This window comes from Rhynchophorus ferrugineus, unplaced genomic scaffold (genome assembly GCF_030347505.1).
Source record: "Rhynchophorus ferrugineus isolate W39M unplaced genomic scaffold, kcgeb_rfMv2 rfM1, whole genome shotgun sequence".
Classification (NCBI taxonomy): Eukaryota; Metazoa; Arthropoda; class Insecta; order Coleoptera; family Curculionidae; genus Rhynchophorus; species Rhynchophorus ferrugineus.
In genome coordinates this window covers 2,875,459-2,903,429 of record NW_027472580.1, presented here as the reverse complement: position 1 = coordinate 2,903,429, position 27,971 = coordinate 2,875,459, and the positions used below count along the sequence as shown (strand labels likewise).

At 33.3% G+C, this 27,971-nt stretch overlaps 1 protein-coding gene across 1 annotated transcript; it reads right to left on the bottom strand.

Moving 5' to 3' along the window:
• LOC143194739 (protein sister of odd and bowel) lies at window positions 1–27,681 on the bottom strand. The gene is made up of 3 exons (XM_076401417.1): window positions 27,248–27,681; window positions 26,620–27,185; window positions 1–501 (listed from the first exon to the last, which is right to left on the bottom strand). The coding sequence occupies exons 1-3, from the start codon at window positions 27,545–27,547 to the stop codon at window positions 111–113; spliced, it is 1,257 nt and encodes a 418-aa protein (XP_076257532.1). The 5' UTR covers window positions 27,548–27,681; the 3' UTR covers window positions 1–110.
• Between the last annotated feature and the right edge of the window lie 290 nt (window positions 27,682–27,971).

Here is a 27,971-nt window from a genome sequence, read left to right as displayed (position 1 = left end):
AATAGTAATTTTTTTACAATATACTTTACAGGATGAATGATATTATTTAATTACAAACTATAATACAAGTAACAATATTTGTACAGTTTTTAATACTAAGTTTCAATCGATCAATCGCCTTCATCTCCGCTGCTTGTCTTATTTATTATCGAATCTATACTAAACCGTTGAGATTGCGTCGAAGAAGCCGTGTTGGTGGGTCCCGAACTCGAACCGGCCGAGTTGCTGGTGCCCAAGTTGTGGGTGAGACTGTGTCTCCTGAGATCGCAGTTCCTCCGGAAGACCTTCCCGCAGGCGGAGCAATTGTAGGGCTTGATGTCGGTGTGGGTCAGGAGATGAGTTTTCAGGTTCGAGCGCTGGTTGAACGAGCGAGAGCACACCGGACATTTGTGCGGGGATTCCTCCATGTGGAGTATCTTGTGGACAGCCAGGGTTCGTGACTGGCAGAAGCCCTTGCCACATTCCGTGCACTTGAATGGTTTTTCTTTCGAATGTATATATCTGAAAACAAAACAAAAGTTAGTTTAATGTAATTTTCATTCTATAGTCCTTCCAATGAAACAGCCAATGCACGATGAATCAACACCGTCGAGCACTTTGCCAAATTCGGTTTATACAAACGTAAAATGCCTTCTAAACACGGAGCGTTTTTCTTTTTCATTTTACTAATTAATATTACTCTAGTTAAAAAAAGTTGTCATATCTTATATGTAAATATAATAAAACAACTCTAACGTACAAACTATTGTGCCTGTTTAAACTGTAGTTCAAGTTCATCAATAAATATGCATTAGATGTATTATAATGTTAAAATAAATTATATTTCATAATGTTATTTTTTCCAGTCACAGCATGAATAAACCTACAAACCCACCTGGAGCAAATACAATTATGGTTGAAGACATGGCGCATTAAAGCCAATGAATCAAAATCCACGCATATAACGTTTACCCTGCGTAGAAGAACATGTCCACCAGTAAATATCAATCATCGTCAACTCCCCCAAGCAGAGCATGTTAAATATCTTGGTATGCATTTAGATCGACGCCTAACCTGGAAGAAGCACATACTCTCTAAACGGAAACAACTAGGACTAAAATTATATCAAATGTATTGGCTCATTGGGCGCAAATCCAAGTTATCATTAGATAACAAGGTATTGCTGTATGAGTCTATATTCAAGCCCATTTGGACATATGGAATTCAACTATGGGGTACCGCTAGCAAATCTAATATATCCATCATGCAACGGTTCCAAAATAAGGTGTTGCGTGCCATTGTGATGCTCCGTACTATATTTCAAATAAAGTGATACAACGCGATATTCCTCTAGAACCTATAACGAGTGTAATCCAACGTGTTTGTGTGAAGTACTTCGAAAGAGTGTCAGTGCATCCCAATGTACTCGCTAATCAGCTAAATATGCGACGTGATAGTGAAGTGCGTAGACTAAAACGTTTAACACCACCTGATCTGATTACTGGACATATGTAGAGTGTAGAATAAGCATTAGAATAAGACTAATTAATTAAGATAATATTTTATACAGAAGATTGCTTAATGAAGTGATTTTCTACATGCCATGTATATATAATATAAACAGAAGAAATACTTATTGCCAATAGGGCAGATTGTGGACTCACGAAGAGTAATAAAAAAAAAATGTTATCTTTATTTCATTATTTTATTTATTTGTCAGAGTCCAAATAAACGAAAACTTAGATCTGGTGCGGCAACATTGTATGACATCAGTTTTGATGACGCATTGGCTGATTTATCGGACGGACTATAGGTCATTCCGATTTTAAAATTAACCATTATTTTTTTTGCTGTGCTAACTTTAATTTAAATTTATGTATTTGCCGTGCAGTTTAATGTAAAATATCATTATCATTCATTCAATTTGAAGGAAATTCAGTGCTATTACAGCTTTGAGCCTGAAGTTAAGAATTCCTATATTCCCAATTCAGTGAAGTGAGATGCTAATGAATAACTCAGCTGAAAGTTGTATTTTTATATATTACTTTAATTACTAATTAGTAGCATCTTGTTCAGCGTTGTCTACTTGTGAGGAATTTCCTAATCTGTGGGGAATATCATGTTGATTAGAGTTTTTCTGGGGGTCGGCATTATGCGGGCACTTTAACATCTCATATATACCAGGTGTACCGGAAAGTCATTACTGATTTCTATGACACATGTCGCTAGGCTTAAATATGTAAAATATTGGTTTTACATATATGTAATTTTATTCTACTGGCATCAAGTTTCAAAGCAATACATGTTATATTTTGTAAAAGCAGCACTGTCACAGATTTATAGCCCTTTGAAAAAAGTTTCGTATCTGAAAAGGTGCATTTGCGGCACACATTACTTTTACGCTGAAAGTCATCGTTTGCTAGCAGAAACTGACGGTGGGCATGCTCCAACCTTAAAAACATGTGAAGCATGGTACTTAATATTCTAAAGTAAATGTGAAAAAAAAAGAAAATAACACTCACTGTAATGGAATAATGATGAATTCACTAAATATATTTCATGCCATAATAATATTTTATTATTGGAATTTGTAGATTACAAAACGATACCACAAAAGTTTATATAGTCATGTTAAACGAGTGCTTTGACTGGAAATTCAAAAGAGGGAGAATATGAATAACTGAACTTAGATGCATACTTTTTATAACTTTTTTATAACAAAATCTTAATTTTACCAAAATATTTGGATTTCAGAATCACCCTTCGACAATCGCCTTAGTGCACAGAGTAACAGCGATTGTTGAAAAGGTATCCGAAGAGAAGACTGCCCTGCAATATTCCTGGATACAAATTGGGCAAATTGCTACCGCTGAATTACCGTCGCCTGCTGGAATTATATCATTACGAAAGAAAATTTAGCGTCTCGCGTGAAGGGGAGTTCTCAACATTTAAACCTGTTTCGGCTGGAGTTCCACAAGGTAGTATCTTGGGAACATTACTCTATCTGGTCTGTACTGCTGATATCCCATCAACAAAAGAAACAGTACTTTGAGCAGTTGCTGACGATACAGATATAATGGAAAAAGATGTATCTGTATCTAATGCTATAGAAAAAGTACAGGTAACGGTCAACAAGATCTACAAATGGACTAGAGACTGGAAAATACAGCTTAATAGCTCCAAATCTGTTTATGTTAATTTTGCGTTGCGGCGAATTGACAAAAACTTAATTATATCACTTGACGCAAGCCCGATACCTCAAACAAAATCAGTTAAATACATTGGAATATATCCCGATGGCAAGTTAAATTGGAAAAATCACGTGAGACCAAAAGCAGAGCAAATTAGACTCAAAGTCACACAACTCGACTGGTTAGTCAGGAAATACTCTCAACTTGACCTAAAATCAAAGAGGTTGGTTTATCAGTCAATTATATTATCCAATCTGTTTGGACCTATGGGGTGCAAATATTTGGTTACACTAAAACATCACACAACTAGTATCGCTACATATCCAACGAAGAACTGCACAAGAAGTGATCTAAGATTTTGCCCTACAACATGAAACAAAGTTGCTAAATCACAGCAACCTGAAAGCAATAGAGCTACTGCACAACATGCAAAATATCAGAAGATTGAAGCGAATCAAACCATACGAACCAGTTTAGTGTATAAGTGTATTTCTAACTTAAGTTTAAGTAGATTAGTTTTATTCCAATTTGGAAAGTACAAATTGATGTATTAATCCTGTACACGCCTTGCTTGTATATTAATGCAGGTACAACAGAACAGTAGTCATAAATTAATTTGTGAATTAAGATTGTACTAAGCATATCGATTGTAAAATGTAATTAATAAAGAAATTGCCAAAATCTCCCTCAAATCAATTAATAGAAAGAATAACTAGATTCAGAATATTAGTTGCATTATATTGTAGAGCTTCTTTATAAAATAAGGAATACCAAAACATATCATTAATTTGTATTAAATCGCATTTAATCGACTAAATTCTAGTCTTCTAACTTTCGAAGTTATTTGGCAAGATTCTGCTTTTTGTAAAGAGGTTCTATTAAATATATCAGTCAATTATAAAGCCAAATTAAAGATATGGGGTGCAAACATGGGTTGAACTAAAACCTTAAACCAACTAGTAATCCAACGCATCCAAAACAAATCTACGATTAATTACCAATGCTTATCGTTACGTAACCAACGAAGAGATGAAGGATGACCTCGAAGTCAAATGAATATCGAACTGATCCAAGATTTCCCTTTAAAACATGAAACAAGGTGGCAATCACAAAAAGCTCAAACACAAGCTCTCGGGATTAACGAACATCATAAATTCCATCATGCGGCTGCAACACTTCCCAAAAATTTGGAAACATGCACATATAGTCGTGATTCCGAAAAAAGGAGCAGATTCTTCGCCTTCAGACTACAGGCCCATCAGCTTGCTTAGTTCAATGTCCAAGATTGCTGAAAGAGCGATCCTTTTTGCACTCAACTGGTTCACTGAGCAGAACCATATAATACCGGATGAATAACATGGGTTCAGTGCCAAAAATTCATATAAGATCATCATATCAAATGCACATAAGACCACTAGATTGGCCGCAGAAATTCACTTCGCTATGAAGAAAAAGCACAAGCTCTGCGCAGTCTATTTAGACCTAACAAAAGCGTTTGACAAAGTTTGGCACGACTGACTAATACACAAAGGCATCGAAGCAGGTTTACCCGAAGACCTGATAATTTTACTGCGTTCCCTTTTGTCGGATACATCCTTTCAAGTAAAGATCGGTAATACACTCTCCAGTCCTAAATCAATCAAAGCAGGAGTCCCCCAATGTTCCCCATTAGCCCCAGCATTAATCAACCTGTTCATGTTAGACATCCCAATTAAGAAAGATGTGGAAACCGCCCAATACACGGCTGACACAGCTTTCTTCACCAGTTCCCATTCTGTAGATGCCGCTCAGAGAAACTTCAAATTCAATTAAAAGCCACAGTTCAATGGTCAAATTTCTGGAGGATGCAAATCAACCCCCAAAAAACCCTGGCCATAATCTTTCACAATCAAAGAGACATCCGCGCCTACCAGCTGAGAGTGGAAAAAGTGTCAATCCCGTGGGGACAAAAAGTCACATATCTCGGCCTTATCTTTGACCGTAGATTACTATGGTCATCACATATAAATAAAGCAATCTCCAAAGCGTACGATGTCGCCATAGTGCTTAACCCTCTCATCTGTAGAAAAGGTAAATTGTCTCCGATGATTAAAGTTTTCCTTTACAAGCTGCTTATCAAACCCGCCATGTTATATCGAACACTTGGTATTCGGTTTATCAGGCCGGAACTAGTGGAAAAACTTCACGTAATGCAAAATAAAGTTCTCAGGCAAACTCTGAACGCGCCATGGTTTGTGAGAAATACCTAAATTCATCGGGAAACTGACACACCAGAAATAAGACGGTTCGTTTTCTCCTTATATAAGAAATTCCTTGCAACCTCAGCTCTCTCCAAGAATTCTCACAACAGATCCCCGTCAGAGGCGTTCCTAATCAGGTAACCCCGAAGACTATCCCCCAAAAGCAATTTTTCATTCCGCCAAAGGTTCTCATACCCCAATATAAAGCGCCTTCACGGGCAATCCTCTCTTATAAATTGAGTTAACATCAGCAAGGAAACCTTTTCAGCTGGTAAAAAAGCAGGCCCAAAAAAAAACTGGCAAGTACAGCAACGTGGAAGCAATACAGTTAATGGCAAACATGCAAGAAATCATAAAATTGAAGCGAACCAAGCCACACGAACTTGATGAGTATAAAGAGTTACTCTTAAATTCAACTTAAGTTGTTTAGTTTTATTTTAATTTGGGAAATACATACTCATTTGGGGAATATAGACTAAATCTCGTACTCTCCTTGCTTGTCTATTAATGCAAGTAAAACAGAGCAGTTGTAATAAATGGAATTGTAAATTCAAATTATACTAAGCATATCTAATACAAGATATAATTCATAAAACAATTCTATTAAATATGTGTTCACTTCAAGAATTATTAACATTTAATTTCAGATAATTATATACAAATGCTTTTCAAATTTTATTTGTTCAATATTTAATAACAAGAAAAACATGAACACAATGGAAAAAGTTGGTTTATTTATATTTTTTACCGAAAAATATATATATGGTGAAAAAGTTGATAAAAAAAAACTTTATTTTAATATTATAATAAACGACAGTTAAAGGAATGTTACAGAGAGAAAACAAATAATAGTTTAGCTTAAAACTTTATATTTTTATGTGAACTAGTTGTTGCAAAACTCTCGAAATATTTACTCAACACTAAGGTAAAGTATTTCTCTTTTAAACACACTGGACTCGCTTGAAAATCAATTACCGAGCGTAATTTCTGGTATTAAAACGCGCCGTTCATATTTTTACTTTCATTTTCACAGCCTCATGGGCTGGCATTAAAGCAATTACATGCAGAATCTTTATTACGAACAACAATTGATTACGGATAAGTAACCATATTGTTAGAACAAATTGCTGACCGTTCCTTGTTCAGTTACAACACCGTGACGTCATCGTAGTTGAGTAATTGCGTTACAGTATATCAAATACTTAAAACGGTTTATAGTAATAAAATTACTCATACTGATATTGTAGCATTAATGACCAGTACTGGTATTAATGAAGTATCTGTAATATAAACAGTGATGAAATTATCAACTGGCTTAATAGGCTGGAGCCTAGAGTAACAAATTTGGTCCAAAAATACTCTTGATCTTATACAAATAAAAAAATATTATGGGTCTCGAAAGTCTTACAAAAATTAAGTAGTAATTTAATAAAAATTACAATATGTTAGAACTACACTGTATACAAAATTTGAAAAACAATTATTCGATAGATCATTTGGCATGACTCTATTTACACTAGTGACAAATTGTTTGGGCAAGAGGAGCTTTTTTTGCTTAAAGGGAACGAAAAATTTACCTACTTTATCTCAACTGTAAGTCATGAAAGGCTGAAAGCTTTAGCTCATTTGTGCCTCATGATATTGAGGATTTAATATCTCGTAAAAAGGTAATGTATTACTGTCATAATTTGAATGGGCTTATTGTCATCATCAACCAGATTTTTCAGCGCATAAGATATTACCCGTATTATTTTTAAACTATAAGGACAATATTTAACAACATATATCAAATTTACATTATATTTATAGCGGGTTGTGTAGCTCAGACCTATACCCAAAATAGTTGTATAAATAATCTAGGAACTGGCACAACAGCCCTCTAGTTCACAATCAAACGCAATGACGGAAATAGCAGAAATCATAAAATTGCAGATTGGACTAGGGTAATAGGATACCAACTGAGGACACGCAATATACAAGTCTCATTACGATTTCTTCATATTTTTAAAAATATTTGGCTTTTCAGGTGAGGTGACAATATTGGCAGCTTATGGTGACATTGTTGTTTCATTTGATAAATAACTCATTATAAAACTACTTTATATAGCCTTAACTAGCTGTGTAGTTAAACTAGCTATATGAAAGACTTGGAATTGCCTAAAAACTTCTATAAAAAGTTCCAATGATGATAGGGAATGCCCTTTATATTGAAAAGATAAGTAATAGGAAAACTTCCTTGGACATGCTACATATGAATATTGTCTATTTTCCTAGATAATATATTTGGAGCAACTCACCAGTATATCATCACTACATAGTATAAAACAAAGTCGCCTTTTCTGTCCCTATATCCCTATGTGCGCTTAAATCTTTAAAACTACGCAACGGATTTTGATGCGGTTTTTTTCAATAGATAGAGTGATTCAAGAGGAAGGTTTATATGTATAATACATGCATAATATACTAAGGCAACATTGCTAATTTTAGAGGTTTCTAACGTGATGTCGTAAATTAACCTATTTTTTTAGGCTTATTTAGCAATTAGCAAAAACGCTGCCTAACCCTATGAGTTAGATCAAATTAATGTACTACAGTATTGTACACCATAAAAAGGTCTACAAAAAAGTCCGCGATGATATATGTTTATCTTTTAGGGATAACCCACATTAACCATTTTTATTGTTTACTTTTTACGTGAGAAAATGGCTTATTTACGAAGCTATTTTAAGCAATACGGCATTAATCCTTATCGAATTAAGTACCTTAAATACAGTGTGCAATTAATATAGATCAATATGGTTCCTTACAGCATGTAAATTAAACAAATATTTTCGGAGATATTACAAATTTAAAATTTGCGTTTAAAAATGTGTAATGTAATAAAAATTTTATGAATTTAGATATTCCAAAGATAGCAGGAAATCTTCATAGTAAGTATAGGGGAAGAGGAATTGTTTTACTCCAAATTTAATGCGTGCAGGCCAAGGGCAGTAATGAATGAACCAAAAATACTGGATCGATTTTAATCATGTTTTCATTGAGTGACATAGGCATATATATTTTATGCCCGTGCAAAGTCGGAGCGGGCCGCTATGTTTTTATATACAACGTTCATATTTTTTCTGTAGTGTATTTAATTTAGTATCAGCATTGCACCCGTGCAAAGCCGGGGCGGGTCGCTAGTATTCTATATAACATCAACTCTCCAACAAATGAGTAATTAAATTTCCATGAAAATATTTTAAAATGGTTAATATTCTTTTTAGCAGAAATTAGTGTATTTATTTCCTTCAATATTCGGTTAGTGCATTGTTAAGAAATGCCCTTAGTAAAAAAACTTGAAATTATTCAGAAGTAATTACCATCAAAATGTATAAAAAAATCTTATTCACCTTTAGAATTATATCTTCTACAATGATACTTTTCTTAGCTGTTCTCTATTCACAAGACATCAAATTAAATGAAAGGCAGATTTCGAAACTGTAAATATTGTGTTAATAATCATCTAATGCAACGTAATTAATGAAAAAAAAACGTTCCTAGTTTCGCTAGTTCGTTTTAGCATCGTTCCAAATATAAAATTTGGAGGTTTATATTCAAATAAAAATTTTAATTTCAAAAATTAAGCATCTGTAGTTGCTTTACGTACAAAGAAACGGCGAATAACGACCGTATGAATTGGAGCTGGTAGCGCGTCGGCCAGAGCAAAATTAATTATTTATATATTTTGTTTCACCGTTCTTACTGGTTGCTTGATTTGGGCGTATTTCCTTTTATTGGGATTTATTTATTTGTAGCGCATATCATACAAAAAGGTTAGGTCTAAAAATTCTTACCCATTTTAACCTTTAACCGAGCCAAATTTCACGCCTCCAAGTGTCCCCGTTTTCCTCAAAAAGGGAGGCAAAATTTTCACTAAGCTGATTCATATAGAGAAGAATATTTCTCCGGATACCAATAAAAAACTCTCGTAAAGTCAGATGTAGATTATCGTAATGTGCATGTGCAGAACATATTAATAATATAGTGCATTTTGTTCATTTCCTTGTAGTATAAATAATATATAGTCTATTTAAAACATTAGTGACGCATGTCATCAATATGTGGATAGAGAAAGTTGTAAATTCGTTTTACAGTCAGACAATATTTTCCTTCTCATTTTATTGTATTTAAAAAGAGATAAAATGCTGTTTGACAAGCCTGCAAAAGTCGCCCGTTTGTCAAACGTTTGCAAAATTCTTCAAAATATTATAATTACGGGTTATAAACCGGCAAGCGTTGTTTTAATAAATTTCAAATTGCCGCTTGTTATTACTCTGGTTTAAAATGCCGAAGCCGTGAAAAATCTGAGTCAAAAACTGATTGCGTCTCTAATCAGTTATTTCCAAAAGGAACGAAATAATGGAGGTCTTTTCTTGACAGTATAATGTCTTAGAGAGGTAAGCATTTTTACTGTAAAACATAAATTTTTATTGAAAATATTTTTAGCCTGTTGCATCTGTACTGCATATTAGTACGGGCAAGGCCACTAAAATATGTTAAAAAATTAAAAACAATATTTAAAGAAGACCAAGAAGAAACCATTTTTATGCGAAACGGGTGACGAATGAAGATCAGCTTGATGTTAGCTGTGTCAGAGTTCAAATATATGAAATGTATGAAAACTAAGTAGTTTTTTAATAGGAACATAATTTAATACAATAATTTCAGAGGAAATTGTTAGTCTTGAAAGTATCCACAAAAAAGCTAAAATATATGCAGCTATTTGGGTGATGTAGAACATATCTTTCATACTCTTCTTCTCTTCATACGTGTAAAGATTACCCTCGAAGGGGTTTAATGGAACTTGCGAACGAAATTCGGCAGCATTCAGATCATGTGGGTTCACTGATGTTATAAATAGACTATATGTATCAAATCATAATATCGCATACGTGTGGCTAGTGAAATCAGTTACAAAAATAGGAAAGTGATTAACAACACACCTGGTACTTTTTTAAGTTGCTAATTCATTACAATAGTGATTTAATTCATGGTATAATTGCAGAAATAAACCGTTAGTTGATCTACACTTTTATATTCTCAATTCCGTATGTTCTATCACAGTTTTCGCTTCAGATATATCCGATAATAGTATAATAAAAACATCTAATCTTATGGTAATGCTGTTTTCGTCTTTAACTGTACTTATACACGGCCAACTGGCTCTCGATGAGCCGTCTGTCCATCATTATCATTCCTCGACCCTAAATGTCGTTTGGAATATTTTAATTCATTTGTCAGGACGTCGGATCAGGTACTCGGGCGGCCGCCAACGCGCCGTCCGATTATGTTTCTTGCAGATGGAAACGCGACCTGTCCCGTTGTCGTGTTGTTTCATTTGTTTTTGCACCTGACTCCGACACACCTGTATACATAAATTTTCCGATAGCCGAGATTAATACGACGAAATTTCGACAATCGAACGTTTCGGACGTTTTTCTTTGTTCGCGTCTACGGAAAAAAATTGGGTGGGTCTGCGAAACTCACACCATAAGTCCAAAGATTGTTAAGTTTGATATGTTTTGCCAAAATACATTTATATTAGGAAAGTTGATATTATAATTACGTGTCGGCTTTGTGGCGCAGCGGTAAAGGCGACAGAACGGGTCTTCCTATTGTTGCGATACCCGCGGTTTTGAATCCTGCTGGGGCATAGTCTCAAATTTATGTTTGTGATTGTTTAATAGTTGTTATTGTCCTAGGCAAGAGTGTAAAATTCGACCAGGAAAATGATCCCAGTCACGCCAGTAACCAGGCTGGGTAAGACCGGATGTTTTCTGGAAGTCATTAAAATGTTTGTTTTGTAAAAAGTCATTAAAATGTTGTGTTTAAAATGTATTGCCTGCAGCAATTTGTAAACTCGTTTCAGAATCAGACAATATTTTCTTTCTCGTTTTATACTAGTTAGAAGGAAAATGAACAATGCTGTGCAATGCTGGAAGCTCTTGAGGGAGAGTGATGAAAGTGGGAATAACTACAGGTAAGAAGCTAATTAATAGATTATACCTATAGAAAATGGTATTGTAGGGTGTGAAAAATGTGTTTGCATAGATATGATAGCAATTGTTCAGAATTAAGCATGAGGTTAGAATGTAGGTGGAGAGGATGAATACGAACTCTTTTATAGATATTTTAAATGCATTAGGCAGAATTAAATTTAGTTATTAATTAATTTAATCAAGAATGGTGTATACAAGTAGCAGAAGAAATAAAAATACAGTGATATCAAGGTGACTTTCAAGCAAACACACCATCGAAGGAAACAAGAAATAAACGTAAAATGGCAAATATGCTCTCTAATAAAAGTTAAGTACCTTCCTTTGATATATATAATTGTTAATTAGGTGGATTAGGCCTCCAGGGGGATACTACTACATAAAAAAACGCGTCTAGAACTCTACCTCATGGGTGGTGTAGAAAAGAGTTCAATGTAAATATAATAAAACATCTCTAACCTACAAACTATTATACCTGTGTTCTTAATTGTAGTTTTAAGTCCTTCGATAGTATATGCATTACATGGATTATAATGTTATAATAAACTATATATCTTTGATAACATTTTTGTTTCATTTTATTTGAACCAGAAGTCAAAATGAACAAAAACTCTGAGTTGATACGGCAACACTGCGACGTTTTGACGTTACAAATTTAGATGACGTGTGTACAAAATAACTTTGAATAGATTATTTGCGAAAAATTCACCCCAATATAGATTAACAAATTTCGAGAATTACGAGAATCGTCTGCCCTCTTTGTATACAACATATTTACATTTGAGAAATCTCTTTCTGATTTAGTTTAATGTCTAGTAAGGGATTAACGACTGGTAGTACTTGATATTGTTCTGGATATTTTAAAGGTTATTACTTGATTTTTTACAGGTTTCTTTAGTAAATGCATTTCTTGACAAAACACTAATTGAATATTACAGTTAATAAATATGTTAATTTGTACATCAAGAATTAAAATGAATGTTACAAAGAATATTAACAATTAATAAATAGCTTCATAGAATTTTAATTCCTGATATGTTGGTGACTTGCCAGTCCCTACATGGGATATAAGATTAAATAGAAAGCAGAAGATTAATGAAAGAAGGCAAATTAAAGATCTGCAAGAGTGAGATAAAAAAGTGGAGCAAATAAGCAAAGAATGATAAGCAATTTTATTTAAAAATTTAAGTAGAGATATTATTATTTTAATTAGCATGGTGTATTTATTGTTTTTGGAATGATTATTAACAGTAAATTTGTAAAAAATTTAAAGATATAATAATTATTAACGTGTTTAATGTAATATTATATTGCACTATATGACATTTTATTTTTTGAACGTTGCATTAATCATTTTAATTATTTACTTTATAGATTTTATATAGTTTTGAGAAATCAATTCGATGATTGTAAATACATTAATTTAATATATATTTCCAACATAATTCTAATAAAGTCAAATATCAATATCAAAATGTTTATATTAATACAGTTTCTGTTTAATTACTTCATTTATTATTCCATGTTTATATTTATAATATAAAAGTAAAGCAAGATCATATATACTTATACGTGAATCTCTGAAGTTGTTTGAGTTCTGCAAATAATCTTAATTATGATACTTTATTATAATATTTATTTTTGTAGAAATCAAAGTCTCAAATCAAGTTTAGCAGCCGAACTTTGAAATGCCATTTAAAAAATAGTAGATAGTATTCTTAAGTCTTTTGTCGAGTCTTGAGTCGTGTTCCTGTCCTTTTGTTTTATTCCCTTTACTCCGTTATCAGAGAAATATAATTAATTTAATAAGTTGTATTCCAATTTCGACCGGAGGTCAATTACTAGTATATATAATTAGGTATGTTTGGAAAGTATGAGAACTTCCATAGGTAGCTTCTACTTTTTCTCTCATTTCCATCGAAAGAGTTCTTCATTTCTTGAAGCTATCCACCGATTATTTTTAATTTCTGCGTCATAGATAAATATGAAAAAGTTTGGTTAATATATATTGTTCTACTTTTTCCAAAAAGTGAAAAGTTATACATATTTCAATGTTATTGTCGAGTCGAGAGGCATCAGGGATAAAAATATCATGACCATTGATGAAAAATGATGAAATATCAAATTTTACATTGAATTGTTAGCTTCAAAAATTGATTTATTTTGATAATTTTACATAAAAAAAATTAGAGAGCACTACTAGTGATTATTGAAACAAAATGTATTGTATAAAAGGTGGTAATAGATTTATGAATTAATTTTAATTGATTTATTATGGCATAGCCCCTGCTACATCAAATTAGCTACTTTCCACGACTTATTTCGCCAAATTAATTAGAAAGAGGCTGTTTTGTGAGCAGATTTATTGGCGCCTGACATATAAATGACTTTATCTCCAAATTTTCTTATATCTAACCCATAGCAGGTGTCAAAAGTCTTCAAAAGGCAGGTGTCAAAAGTTCAATACAGTTTCGCGTTTGGTACAAATGACTCTTATTTTTAAACAATGCACCGTATCGCAAATCAATAAAAGTAAGATGTCCAATTCGAACGAATTGCTTTTTGAATTACGTTGTTACCCACTGTATAGACCAGAACTGATCTCTAGTGATTACTGATTGTTCAAGACACAAGTTGTCTATAACGAAAAAGGTAAAATAAAATTACGGGAACACTAGATTGGATGTATCACTGCTAAAGAAGAGTATGTTGATAAAACCGAATATTTCATGGAATTCTACTGCAGTCTATAACTGATGAGTAATGATTAGCATAACAATATTTAATACAACAATTTAAAGAAAAATTGGTGGAATGAATAATTAAACACAAACAAATGAATGATCATAAGGAGGAAGATCGGACAGTGAAGACGACCCCATTAAAGAAATGTAGTGATTGACGCTTAAATATATATTTTTTTATCTAAGCCTCAGATTAGATTGAAAAAGCAGAAGTATCAGACCCAGATATTTTAGTTCATTGAAATTACGGGCGCAGACATTGAAACAAAATAATGCAGAATAAAACTGAAAAGTATTTGTCTTCTAACTAAAAAATAATTATCGTTGTTGAAATATTCCCTTAGTTTGTAATGCATATAAATATATATAGTATATTCAAAGTGTTTTTTACATACGTCATCAAGACGTTTGAAATTTGAAATTGAAATTTGTTGTAAATTCGTTTCAGAATCAAACAATATTTTCCTTCTCATTTCATTATAGTTAAATAGAGACATAATGCTGTCTGACTAGTTCGAATACGTAAACGTATGAGCCCGTCAAAGTCGTCTGGTTGTCAGACGTATGCAAAAATTCTTGAAAGCAATAGTGATAAAAGGTTAGAACTCTAACCTATAAACTATTGTGGCTGTATAATTAACTGTAGTTTTTAGATGTACTATAATGTTAAAATAAATTATATTTGATAACATTTTTACTCAATTATTTTATTACATTAGAATTTTGTCCTTGAGGCAGGTCGAATTTTATATCGTGTAATAACGGTCAACAAAGTACCCAGAAATATAATCCCAGATGTTAAACTCGGACAGGGTGCCAGCAGCGACAACTAGAAAACGACAACGAATAGCTGGCAACCCCGAGACGTTTGGTTTAGACGTGCCATCATCGACTGCCCAAGCCTAGTCCCCAGGTAACACCGTTGCCATCCGTTTTATCTATTTTTGTATTTTCTATATATTTTTTATATTGCCAATAAATAACGGTCACATAATGTAAACACCACTGTTTCATTTCGTTTTACCTCCATTCCCCGAGCCACATCATTTACCCTAAAGTTTTATATCGAAGCCCTACTGAACAAAAACTCAGAGTTGATACGGCAACATTGCGACAAATTTAGATGACGTATATACAAAATAACTTTGAATAGACTGTACATCTTTTCTTTCGATAAAAGATCTACTATTTAAATCACTTAAATCAAGTTCGTTAATGTATACAGTTCGATACTGTGGACTAGACTTTGTTTTAATTAGTTCATATTAACGAGCGTCTTCTATACTATGTAGTAAACATAAACTCTTGCAAATTCAATATTCAATTCAACCATTATACAATAAATAATTTTAGGGCCATAAATTAGTTTCAGATTTTTTTTAAATTTAAAATTAAATGAAAAATTACAATGTACTTTATTCAGTACATCAAGAACTACATACATCTAAGAACTATGAATCTTTTGAAGCACTGCTTAGACAAGTTATGATACTTATATCGAAACAGAGGAAGGTCTAGACAATATGGCGGATGAGATAGCACTTCCCATTTTAACATTTTTCTAAGTATGTTTTCACCGGTTTTGCAACATATTGTCGAGCGTTGTTGTGCTGAAGAATAACATTGTTGTCTTTGCTCATGATTCGGTTAGTGATTCCCATTGATGATTTAATTGGGTTGTAGCAGCTTATAGTACACAACACCAAGCCGATCCCACCAAATACAGAGTATTAGCTTCTAGCCATGGATATTCGGTTTTGACGTTGATGTTGCTGCATGACAATGTGGGCATCATGATATTTTTCGGTTTGGATTATCACCATGGATCCATTTTTCATCACTTGTAGGAATATGAAGCAAAAACCTGCTCGATTTTTCCGTTGAAACATGACCAAACTTTCAATATGTCTTGGCTTTAATTCATACGGTACAACATACCCAAGCTTTAGGTTAGCCTTTTTTTTCGTTCCCACGTTCTTTAAACGATTGGAAATAGTTTTTTATGTTGCTCCCGACAATTTTGCATAATTTTCTTGCATTTTTATGGACCATCAAGGAGTAATGCCTACAAATATTTTAAAATCCTTTAAATTCTTTAAAATTAATTTATGGGGCTGTTATAGAATATATATATGTTATAGAAACCCTTAGCGGATCACATAAACATTAATTATTAGCCTCAAAAGACTCGTCGGTTTGAAAACATGAAAAATATAATAAACTAGCTGACCCGGCAGACTTCGTACTGCCTTAATCGATAAATAAAAGACCTAGTAGTCCGTAATTAATTAAAAAAATGCTCGGTATGATTGAATTTTTATTATTATTTTCGATTAATTACACATGATGTTTCGTACTTAAAAAACATAGTTTTCCTGAAATACTGGCTATTTATAAGGTTTCAGTTAGATATTCACAGACACACACAGTTATGATACAGTCTATTAATTGATAAACTATATTTTTTGTTATGTTTTGTGATGCGTAAATAAACAAAGATGACGGTTTTCCGACGCGCGAACACGCGACCTATAATTGTCCATGCGCGAAACAGAGAAACTCCATGTTGACTCCGCAAACTTCCAACGACTGACCTTGAGATTTATTTATGGTCATCGCAAAGGCTAGACGTACTGGATATTGTAAATGTTTAAAATCGAATGGTAAATCCGTTGGAATCATCCGTACACTTTTTCACAGCCAGTCTTGTTCCATTGCACAGTCGAGGTTGATTAATGTTACGCAGCATGATGACAACTGATCCTAATTTTAACTTCAAATTGTGAGGTGGTAATCCAAGCAATTCCAGAGAATTTAAAAACTTCGTGGGATAGTTGACTACGTTGTCCTAGTTCTTAACGGTGTCGACTGATTTGAAGGAAACCAACTGTCCCTGAAGAAAATTCTGAGTGGTCTCATTGAGATCCTCGACAATCTCGAATCCTCGACTATATTTCGCCTGACCGTTTTCTAAATGGACTTTCAAATGGACTTCTGTAGGGTGTCTTTCATGAATCGCAAATGAAAAGATACGCCAAATTGCTTCGTTGCTACTTACATAGCGACCCATCTGGTACTATGATATTTCGTCATTTGCATTGGTTACAGCGAAGACGGCCATATCGCTACCTTTGTTAACATATTTACATATGTACTTTATCGACTTCACAGAGTTACAATATTCCACAATGATGTGAGTCTCAAAAGCTTTGGATAATATTGGCGAGTATGGCACGATCCAACGATTGTCTATATAAACATTTTGTCCTCTTACTTTCACAACTACCGATCGCCCATTGTCCGCAACTGATCGCCGACAATACAATGGGTATCCATCATTTCACGTTATGGTTTCAGCAATCAAGTTTCTTGGGTATACCTTGGAACACTTCCCGTCAACCATACAAGATGAATTGTAGTTGAAAACTCCGCAAGGTTCATGTATCATGTGTTTGGTAAATACTGCATGCAATTTTGGATCAACTGTGGGAAAGTGGGCATGCAATTGTCCTGTATAATATATGTAGCGCCAAATGATGAAGAAGTGCTTAGAATCATTTCCAATCCCAAAAACTAAAGAGTGTAAAGGATCTGGTGGTGGGACCAATTGCGGCACTTTTACTTTGCGTCCAGCACAACATAATCCAGTAGATTCACCACCGTATTTTAACGCCTTGCATTATTTACAAATTATTGTCATTTTCTCAATTGTTACCGATTTGTCGACAAAATAATCTATTGCCGCATCATAGTGGATTGCAGCTCGCTCTAGGATCACAGGAGCACTGTGTCTGCGCAATCGCTCAATTTCATTATGTCGCGCTTGCTGTTGTTGTGTTCGATGTGCACGAACTCGTTGCATTCTAAGCCTATCTACTTCATTGACCCTCTCAAAAGAACCCAATTCTGACATAGCAATACGACTATTTTCTTGAGCTGTCTCTCTCTCTAGTCATCAGTGCGGTTAGCACGTGAGGTAGCTCTTCGCACATTTGATTGACTTCGACGACCTAAGTCAGGTCGTCTTCTCATCGGCATCGTAAATTGTAATTAATCAAAGTGAGAAAAGTTCTCGCGCACTTAGCAGTAAAGTGTCACTATCACAAAAAATCAACAAAAAAAAGAGCACATAATTTGAAATGTCACTATCACCAAGGATCGCCGAAGTTAAGAAAGTTCTCGCGCACGTAGATTGTCGGATTCTATCCAAATAAAATTGTTGTTTTTATTTAATTTCAAGCATTTTCATATTTATTCACCTTTCAAACCTTCCCTGGACCTCCACAAGTAATTCAAGACCAAAATCATCCAAATCGGTCCAGCAGTTCTCGAGTTTTAGCGAGACTAACGAACAACGATTCATTTATATATATATATATATATATATATATATATATATATATATATATATATATATATATATATATATATATATATATATATATATATAGATTACAAATTTTAAAACCTTGAATATACAAAAATCCCACAACATATTGGAATATATTTTAAAAAATCTATGAACTTTGAGGGACAACACATAAATTATTCGGATATAATTATCTGGAGAAAATTAAATACATTGTGACGCTAATAACAGATGCCAGTTCAAAAATAGGGAGGTATTTTACGAGTTTGCTAACTCTGTGGAGTCTGGTAGGCGTGGCCTAAGAATGGGCGGAAAACCGGTATTGATACTAAAGACTTAAACAACTTGATGTATAAATACCGTCGTAATCTTTATTCTTGTAGCTGGATTTTAATTGAATATATTTTACAATTTCAGGTTTATCATGGGCAAGAGACATAGTGGATAATGTTTTATTACGAAATCTCAGCATTACCATTTATAAATAAAGGTACCAGCATAGAAGATGACTGTTCATTAATAAAAATCAAGCTTTTAATGGCTGGTGGATGTTATATGTTTATTCAACATAATTATTAGTTATGAAAATTCCATAAGAATGTAAGTAAATGTATGTAACATTATATATTCATTTTAATTTATTAATTAAGCATTCAATAACTATAAAAATATTGTAATTAATTTAAAATGAATCATAATCCATTACCAGCATTTTTTTTAAAATTGTAGTTGAGTTCAATTTCTTTGATTTTACTTATTAAATTTGCTTATACTCGTTTTATATTTTCTATATTTCATTTTGATATTAGCAGACGTGTTACGGGTTAAAATAGATATAATGTAGTACTTTTCCTAACAAAGGGTGGCACCATTATTGTGACGATAGATTCCATCATATTTTTCGTAAATTTGATATATAATTTATATTACATTTGATATAAAATAACGCTTCTTTAGAATTCTTATACAAACTCAATTTAACACATCGTGCGAAGTGTAAATCGGTTTCAGTCATATTACAAGAATGGCTGAATGATAAAAACATTTCAATGATTTTCGCTATGAAGAAAAATAGAACTGAACGAAAGACCTCTAGAAAAATTAAGATAAAAAAAGAATCTTCTATTCAAACTATACCATATTCAGCGATATTACCAGTTCCAACCATTAAATTAAACCAATCTGATAGAAAAACCTGCAAGCCTTTAATAACTATAGTTTTGTAGTCGATGAACAGTATGGAGGATGGAGACAACCTCAAGTCATCATGTTGAGATTGATTTGTCCCTTCCAGGATCAGAGTTATTAAATGGAATTTGTTATATGTTAGACTAATGTGAGAGGGAAACCCAACACATAGAGCCTCATCATCATAATTTTCTGTATAATTTTGTTTAAAGTAAGATAATAGTGATAGAAATTGATATTTATATTGGATTTTGAAGTCATCTTCTATTTAGTTTCAATATGTCAATGGAGCTAAATCGTGCTAATATATCAAGAAATAAAAGATAATGCCGAAAAACTGAAAAGTAAAGTGAAAATAATGTTCAGCAAAACAAAATACTGATATTCGTTTGTAGTCGCAATATTTGTTGATAAACATTGCATATTTAATGACTGATTATTAATTTATTTTTATATAATATTTGTTTTTGGAATTTCTTATAAATTTTAGAGTGAGGCTGACCTTTAGTAATTTAATGTATCCTTTTACCAACGAGGGTTTATCTGGAGCAGACCTAGTATTTAACATGGGTTCTGAACCACGGTTCTCGGCATTAAGCCTATCGACTGCCGAGTAACCAATTTAGAAATTATTCCAGAAGACATCCGGTCTTACCCAGTCTGGTTACTGGCGTTATTGGGATCATATGCCTTGTCGCATTTCGTACTCTTGCCCAGGACAATCACAAATACTAATCAGTCACAAGCCTAAACTTACGACCATGCCCCAGCCGGATTCGAACTCGTAACTATCACAACAGTAGGTGGACCGTCCTGTCACCTTCACTACATCATTTGCATGTTTAGTATTTAAAATTCAGTTAATATAACTAATTTCTGGTAAGTTAAAGATTATGTAATAAATTGGTGACAAATTACTGCTTTTAACATTGTGATAAGTGGTTTCCTTTTTGTAAGAATTTACAAGAATATTTATTATCAGGAAACAATATTGAAAACTCCTTGATGTTCTAGAACTCTGCTTCAGTTCTAGATGTATTCAACTTTTCGTTTGAAAAGAAAATATTGAAATTCGATATATAAAAATTATTGTCAATATTTTCAAGTAATATAGAGTTTAGAAAGCCAAAATTAGTTAACAATATAAAGAAACTATAGTTGAGGTTTGACTTAACGGAAATATTCATTATATATATAGACATGTTGTGTGTGTATAGATTTATATCTATAGACACACAACATTTGGGTGTTTTAATTTAAAAGAAGAATGGTATTTTAGAAGCACAAACATTACTAAGGCTGAATTTCACACCACTTGCTCTATTCCCCAAGGGTTTTAAAGACCAATCATACATAATATAGACCTAACTATTGTTCAGAATTCGTCACAATTACCTTTGCAAATTTGACACAGCGTGTCATAGATTTAAGCGCCATTCGCGGTAAATGATCCTTTTTATTTTAATTACAAAAAACTATCACTGAAGCAAGTAAAATGATGCTAGATATATACAGGAGCGAGCTTATTAGTGAAAAAACTGATAATTGTTCTGGAAGTGTAAAGCAGAGTCTGAAGCAGTAAAGTAGTGGCATTGGAGGAGCTAGTGGATGACAACTGACTCACAAAGAAATCAGAAGACCGTACATTAGAGTTTATTTAATTTTCCATCGACTATGAGTATATGTCAAGTGGTTCTAAAAGAAGAATATTTTGATGATGTGATATAAAGGACTGGATATGTTGAACGGCGTTTTCTTCACATGTTAAGAACTGTTTCATTAGTAGAAAAAAAAGAAGGTCTTTCACTTACTAGTCACTGGAAAGTAGTGAATATCAAGATAATCATAACTTACACTAATTTACAATCAACTGGATTAACAAACTTTCTGCAGTACTAAATTAATTTTAAAATCTACAACTACAAGTGATGGTCGTTAGTTACCACTCTATTACATATAGTTGATATACAATCCTATTAATAGCATATTCAATATCATTCATATATAAGTTACCAAAGGTTTTACGGATCATTACACCATCAGTACCGTATCATTCTTTTATTCATTTTAAATATCAACCAGATATCTTATTTATATCTAATATTACCAGATACCAATTTCGGAAACACTAAACAATTGAATTGATTAGATTGATCTTCGACCTGTTCGAAGGCCCCAATAAAATTTACATACGATAATAAGAATCAGAAATATATCTAGAAGGACATACATCATAATTTAAATCCAATATTTCATTCGAAACTTATATGTGCTATTAGAAAGACACACATCAATATGAATGAATTTAATTAGAATTTTGATAGTTAATAGATGGTGTTTCTGTTGAACGTTTAATGTAGTACGAGGTAGCTTCATCAATGTTCGATGAAGAATCTGGGTCAAAATATGGTTAGGTTAAATTGGTAAATGTTTTATAAAATAGGAATTAATAATATATTCATTCGATTTGAAATTGATTTGCATAATAAGTATTTGGTTTATTAGAATGCCTTTTACTAGTTTATAATATTTTTGTTAACCTGTAATAGTCACAACACTAAATAAATTTCCGGTCTATGTACCTTATATTATGATTAGAGATACACTGTAAATTGTAAACTAAAACTTTGAGAGATTATGTTAACAGAATAGTCAGAAGACTTATTATAACAGATTTTATTCAACATAATTCCTTTCAAGTTGGACCCTCCAACTTTTCGATACCATTTTTGTTCGACAAAAATTTCTTCCCAGCGAGCATTTTTTTGAGATCTAAGAACAGGAAATAGTCGCTGGGGGGCAGATCTGGAGGATACGGTGGATGAGGAAGCAATTGGAAGCCCAATTCATGGATTTCACTCACTTGTGACACGGTGCATTTTCTTGGTTAAGCAGCATTTTCTTTTTCTTCAAATGCGGCCGTTTTTCGGCGATTTCGTCCTTCAAACAGTCCAACAATGCTATGTAATAATCGCTGTTTATGGTTCTTCCTTTTTCAAGGTAGTCAATGCGTTTTCCCATGCTTTGGAGAGGGTTCATCGTACACAATCCGGTCGGATGAATGTTGATTGGACTTCGGAGTGAAATTATGTTTATGTTGTATGTTTGTATTATGTTTCATCCACTGTCACATATCGACATAAAAACTCGGGTTTATTATGCTCGACCATCTTCAAACACTGCTACGAATCATCAACTCGTCGTTGTTTTTGGTCAAAAGTGAGCTCGCGCGGCACCCACTTTCCACAGAGCTTTCTCATACCCAAATATTCGTCAATGATATGATGTACACGTTCATTTGATATCTTCAAAGTGTCTGCTATTTCATTCAGTTTCAATTTACGGTTATTCAAAATTATTTTGTGGATTTTTTAAATGTTTTCGTCGGTAACAACCTCTTTTGCATACTTTAAACTTAGCATACCAATACTTGACGGTCGATTTTCTTGGGACGGTGTCCGGAAACTCAGCGTCAAGCCAAGTATTTGCTTTAACTGTATTTTTTCCCTTCAAAACGCAATATTTTATCAATACGCGAAATTCCTTTTTATCCCTTTTCTTTCACAATAACAAAAGTGGCTTCACTCTAAATGCTATAATTCACAGCTTGCGGATCATTAGATCCGAAAGCTGTCAAATTTATACACGCATCTTTTGAGGGTTACAGCTAATTAATACCGTATAGATCTAATTCTAGCAGCGCCATCTATGTGCCAGGCCGGGGTCTTTTCAATTGACCTGTTAGATAGAGGAGGTTTTTTATTTTTAAAAGCTTGAAGATATATGCACTGTTTTAAATGATGGAAAGTATTGATAATACTAATATTGAAGTTATAATGTAAGAACAGAAATGTCGAAAGAAATAATGACTATTAATAAGTGAAGTCTCTTTTCAGTCATGTATTGCCATTTATGTCAAATGCATTCCACTGAAGAATGCTTTGAAATTAAGAATTAATTAGATAGATTTATATGTTAAATATCTACAGAGCAAAAAATGTATCTATAAGTAACGGTAAAAGGAGCTAGTGAATGACAACTGACTCGCAAAGAAATCAGAAGACCGTACATTAGAGTTTATTTAATTTTCCATCGACTATGAGTATATATCAAGTGGTTCTAAAAGAAGAATATTGTCTACCATTTGATATAAAGGCCTGGATATGTTGAACGGCGTTTTCTTCACATGTTAAGAACTGTTTCATTAGTAGAAAAAAAGAAGGTCTTTCACTTACTAGTATTGAAGTTATAATGTAAGAACAGAAATGTCGAAAGAAATAATGACTATTAATAAGTGAAGTCTCTTTTCAGTCATGTATTGCCATTTATGTCAAATGCATTCCACTGAAGAATGCTTTGAAATTAAGAATTAATTAGATAGATTTATATGTTAAATATCTACAGAGCAAAAAATGTATCTATAAGTAACGGTAAAAGGAGCTAGTGAATGACAACTGACTCGCAAAGAAATCAGAAGACCGTACATTAGAGTTTATTTAATTTTCCATCGACTATGAGTATATATCAAGTGGTTCTAAAAGAAGAATATTGTCTACCATTTGATATAAAGGCCTGGATATGTTGAACGGCGTTTTCTTCACATGTTAAGAACTGTTTCATTAGTAGAAAAAAAAAGAAGGTCTTTCACTTACTAATATTGAAGTTATAATGTAAGAACAGAAATGTCGAAAGAAATAATGACTATTAATAAGTGAAGTCTCTTTTCAGTCATGTATTGCCATTTATGTCAAATGCATTCCACTGAAGAATGCTTTGAAATTAAGAATTAATTAGATAGATTTATATGTTAAATATCTACAGAGCAAAAAATGTATCTATAAGTAACGGTAAATGTGGTGAATAGATTATTAACTATTACTTTTCCGGCGATAATTCAGCACAAGGACAAACACTCAGATATTGTTCTAGTATAGCTTCATTTAATAGTGCTCAGTCTTTATCTGTTGGTTTATAGTAAACTTTCAGGAAAAGAGGTACAATTGAGTCGTTTCTTTGCCAGTAATAATTATTCCTTTTCGTAATATAAATGATGCCAAAATTTTCTTTACCTGATTCTTTACATATATGATATTAAAATTTGATTATAATAAGTAATAGCATTATATAGTATCTTTGGTGTTGGTATTTTGTTATAATAAAACCTGTTGAACCGTTAATATAGGGAAGCGATTCTAAATTAGTGCTCTGATATTATTTCTAAATATATCCGTTGTAATTTTATTCTACAACCATCCTGGAACCATATGAAGAACTAACTTTTGGTGTTGAATTTAGTATTAACATTTTCCGATAGAGTTTATTTTATCTTAGAAAACATTTTCTGGAAGCAGTCTTATTGCATTTTAACTACACAAACCCACGTGTAATGATAGTGAAACTATTTATAGAAATTTATATTCTGAAAGAGTGATTTCTGCTGTTGGTGTCTGATAGATAGCATCAAAACTAGATAAAACTACATGATATGGTTTTTTTCTCACTATAGTCATCAACATATAGTCTTTCTATCAAATGTGATGCCATTTAGAGTTACATTATCATTGAGTATTTTACAGAATGATAAATATTTTTACACAAAGAACTTCTTGATTTTTATTATTTTTATAGAAAACGGATACTAAACAAAAATAAAAAATTTAATTTCGGTTATTCCTACTTGATGACTTTACAGCATGTGTCTAGTAAAAATTATTGAGTGAAGCCATATTATAGCACATTTGAACGGTCAGGTTCATCATGGAAGAGATATTTGCGCAGTTAGTTAAATATTATTTTAGACGTTAAAAATTGATTTATTTCAAAAGAAGAAAAGCTATGTTATAGATGGAAATTTTCAACAATATATACAATGTAATGTATGGTGTTTATGGTTATAAGTACTAAAAAATCCGCTTGATGGTTTGATTTTTTGATCCGAAAATATTGATAGAAAAAATAGATAAAATTCTTAACCATATCAAGGTAGCACCACAAATTTCATCTAATTATCAATGGTAAAACCGCCTTCGACCATTTACATTTGACTGATTACTAAAAGAAGCTTGCTACTTATGCTCAACATGTATTAACAGATAAAAATATAATGAACCGAGTTTCCATTTATGAAAGGGTACAAAAATCAAGCAAAATGCAGTTTTTTTTAAATAATAATTACGGATGCCGAAAAGTAGATCACTCAAAAGGATAATGTGTGAAAATGGTAGTGGCCAAAATCACAAGCTTCTTAGATGGTTGCAAAGTCGATCTCCAGAGAGGGTGAAACTAAGTGTTTAATGGGATTGGAAAGTTGTTTACCATAGGCTGCTTAGATTTGGTCAAGCCGTTCATTCGTTACTCGCATGTCATCAGCTAATACGATTGAAATAGACGATTAAAAGAAACTGCTGTCTTCTATCACAGCAACGCTGAACTACACGCATCCCTGATAACTCAGTAACAATTGCAAAATATTAACAAGGACGTTTTGATGCATGTACCATATAGACCCGATTTTGCTCCATCCGACAACTAATTGTTTTGGTCTCTGTAAAACCAAACGATGTAGAACTGGTTTCAAAAAGTCTTGTCAACGTAAAAAGTTTAATTTTTCTCCCAAATACCAATATCATGACGGAATTATGATTTTACCACAAAAATGAGCAAGAGAAATGGACCATTGAATAAAACAGCACATATATCAGCTTAAGGTCAATTTCTTTTTAAGTTGTTGTAATAAATTTGTGACTATTGTTTTAAAACATTATATTTAACACGTAAATTATAACTGAAGCTGTATCTATGAATATCAGTTGGGCTCTGAACTATCTTTATAGATGTAAATAACATATTAACTAACAAAATATAACTCACCTATGATCTCGGAGGTGATCCTGTCGTCTGAATGCCTTCCCGCAGATGTCGCAACTGTATGGTCTCTCGTCCGTGTGTGTTCTTTCGTGTATCAATAAATTATAACTTTTGGTGAACTGACGGTTACAGAATTTACAGATAAATTGTTTCTTCGGCCTCGCCGTGCCTTTCTGTCTACCCAACGCGGCACCACTAGTCAACTGTACCACCGTAGCCGTTGTTACACTAGTGGTGGCATCTGGAGATGCTGGAGATCCCTGAACCGTCGTGCTGGAGCTGCTGCCGGAGCTTTGATAGACGTTATTCATTATTAAGGACGGGTAGCTTGTGTCCACTGGGCTCGATGACAGGGAGAAGTTGTTGAGAGCTTCCTCGCTATCAAGCAACGCCAGGTCTTCTTCAACTTCTTCGGATAGTTCGACGTCTTCTGTTAGGCTGGTGGTGTTGGTGTCTTCACTGGTGGTTTCTTCATTGATTTTAGCAGTGTTGGTCGCTATTTTCAGGATATCGACTTTCGGTGTGAGGATGTCCACTTTTTGTGCCACTGGTGCCGTTGCCCAATCATTCTGTGGGTAAGAAATGAAGTTATTCAAACTGTTATTTTACCTGCTCTCATTAGACTACTTACCGTGTTAGCTGTAACGGTTGTGGTCAATCGCTGAAGCGTCAAATAACTCTCCAAAGCCTGCAGATTCAGAGCCGCAGCAGCTGCGCTATTCGCCGGCAACAAGGCCGCCTGCTGAAGCGAGTTCAACATGGCGTTCTGCAAGGTCAACGCGACATTTTGTATGGACCTTTGCAGGAAATTATCCTGAATGATGGCGTTCGTTAACGTGGCGGACGCTGACGTTCCCCCCTCTTTGGCGGCCAGTTGTTGTTGCTGCTGCTGCTTATCCTGAAGCATCTTGGTTTCGGTGGACGTCTGCATATTGACGATAATCGCATCAAAAGGAGAAAAAAATCCGACAATAAAAACGCCCAAGCCAAAGGTGACAACAAATTTGTCTTTTTTCAACAGCTGCTCCTCCTCGGCCTTATCTGATGCGAGATTCCGTCGAAGGATTTATAGTTTTATTAGAGAAGAGCTTCTTTTGTCTCTCTGTCTCGTCGTGGTCGTTTTCAGAACCGACAGGTCCGGTCGTGTTGAAATCGCTTTATCTGCGAATAAAAAGGAAAGGCCAGTGGTTAATTTCAAAGGTTACATTAACGATTTTGTATATATATATATATATATATATATATATATATATATATATATATATATATGTATATAATTTAAAAAAATTTGCAATTGCTGGTGTTAGTATGTATTGAATCGCATTTTAACCACCAGATCGAAGCCTCACAGACCT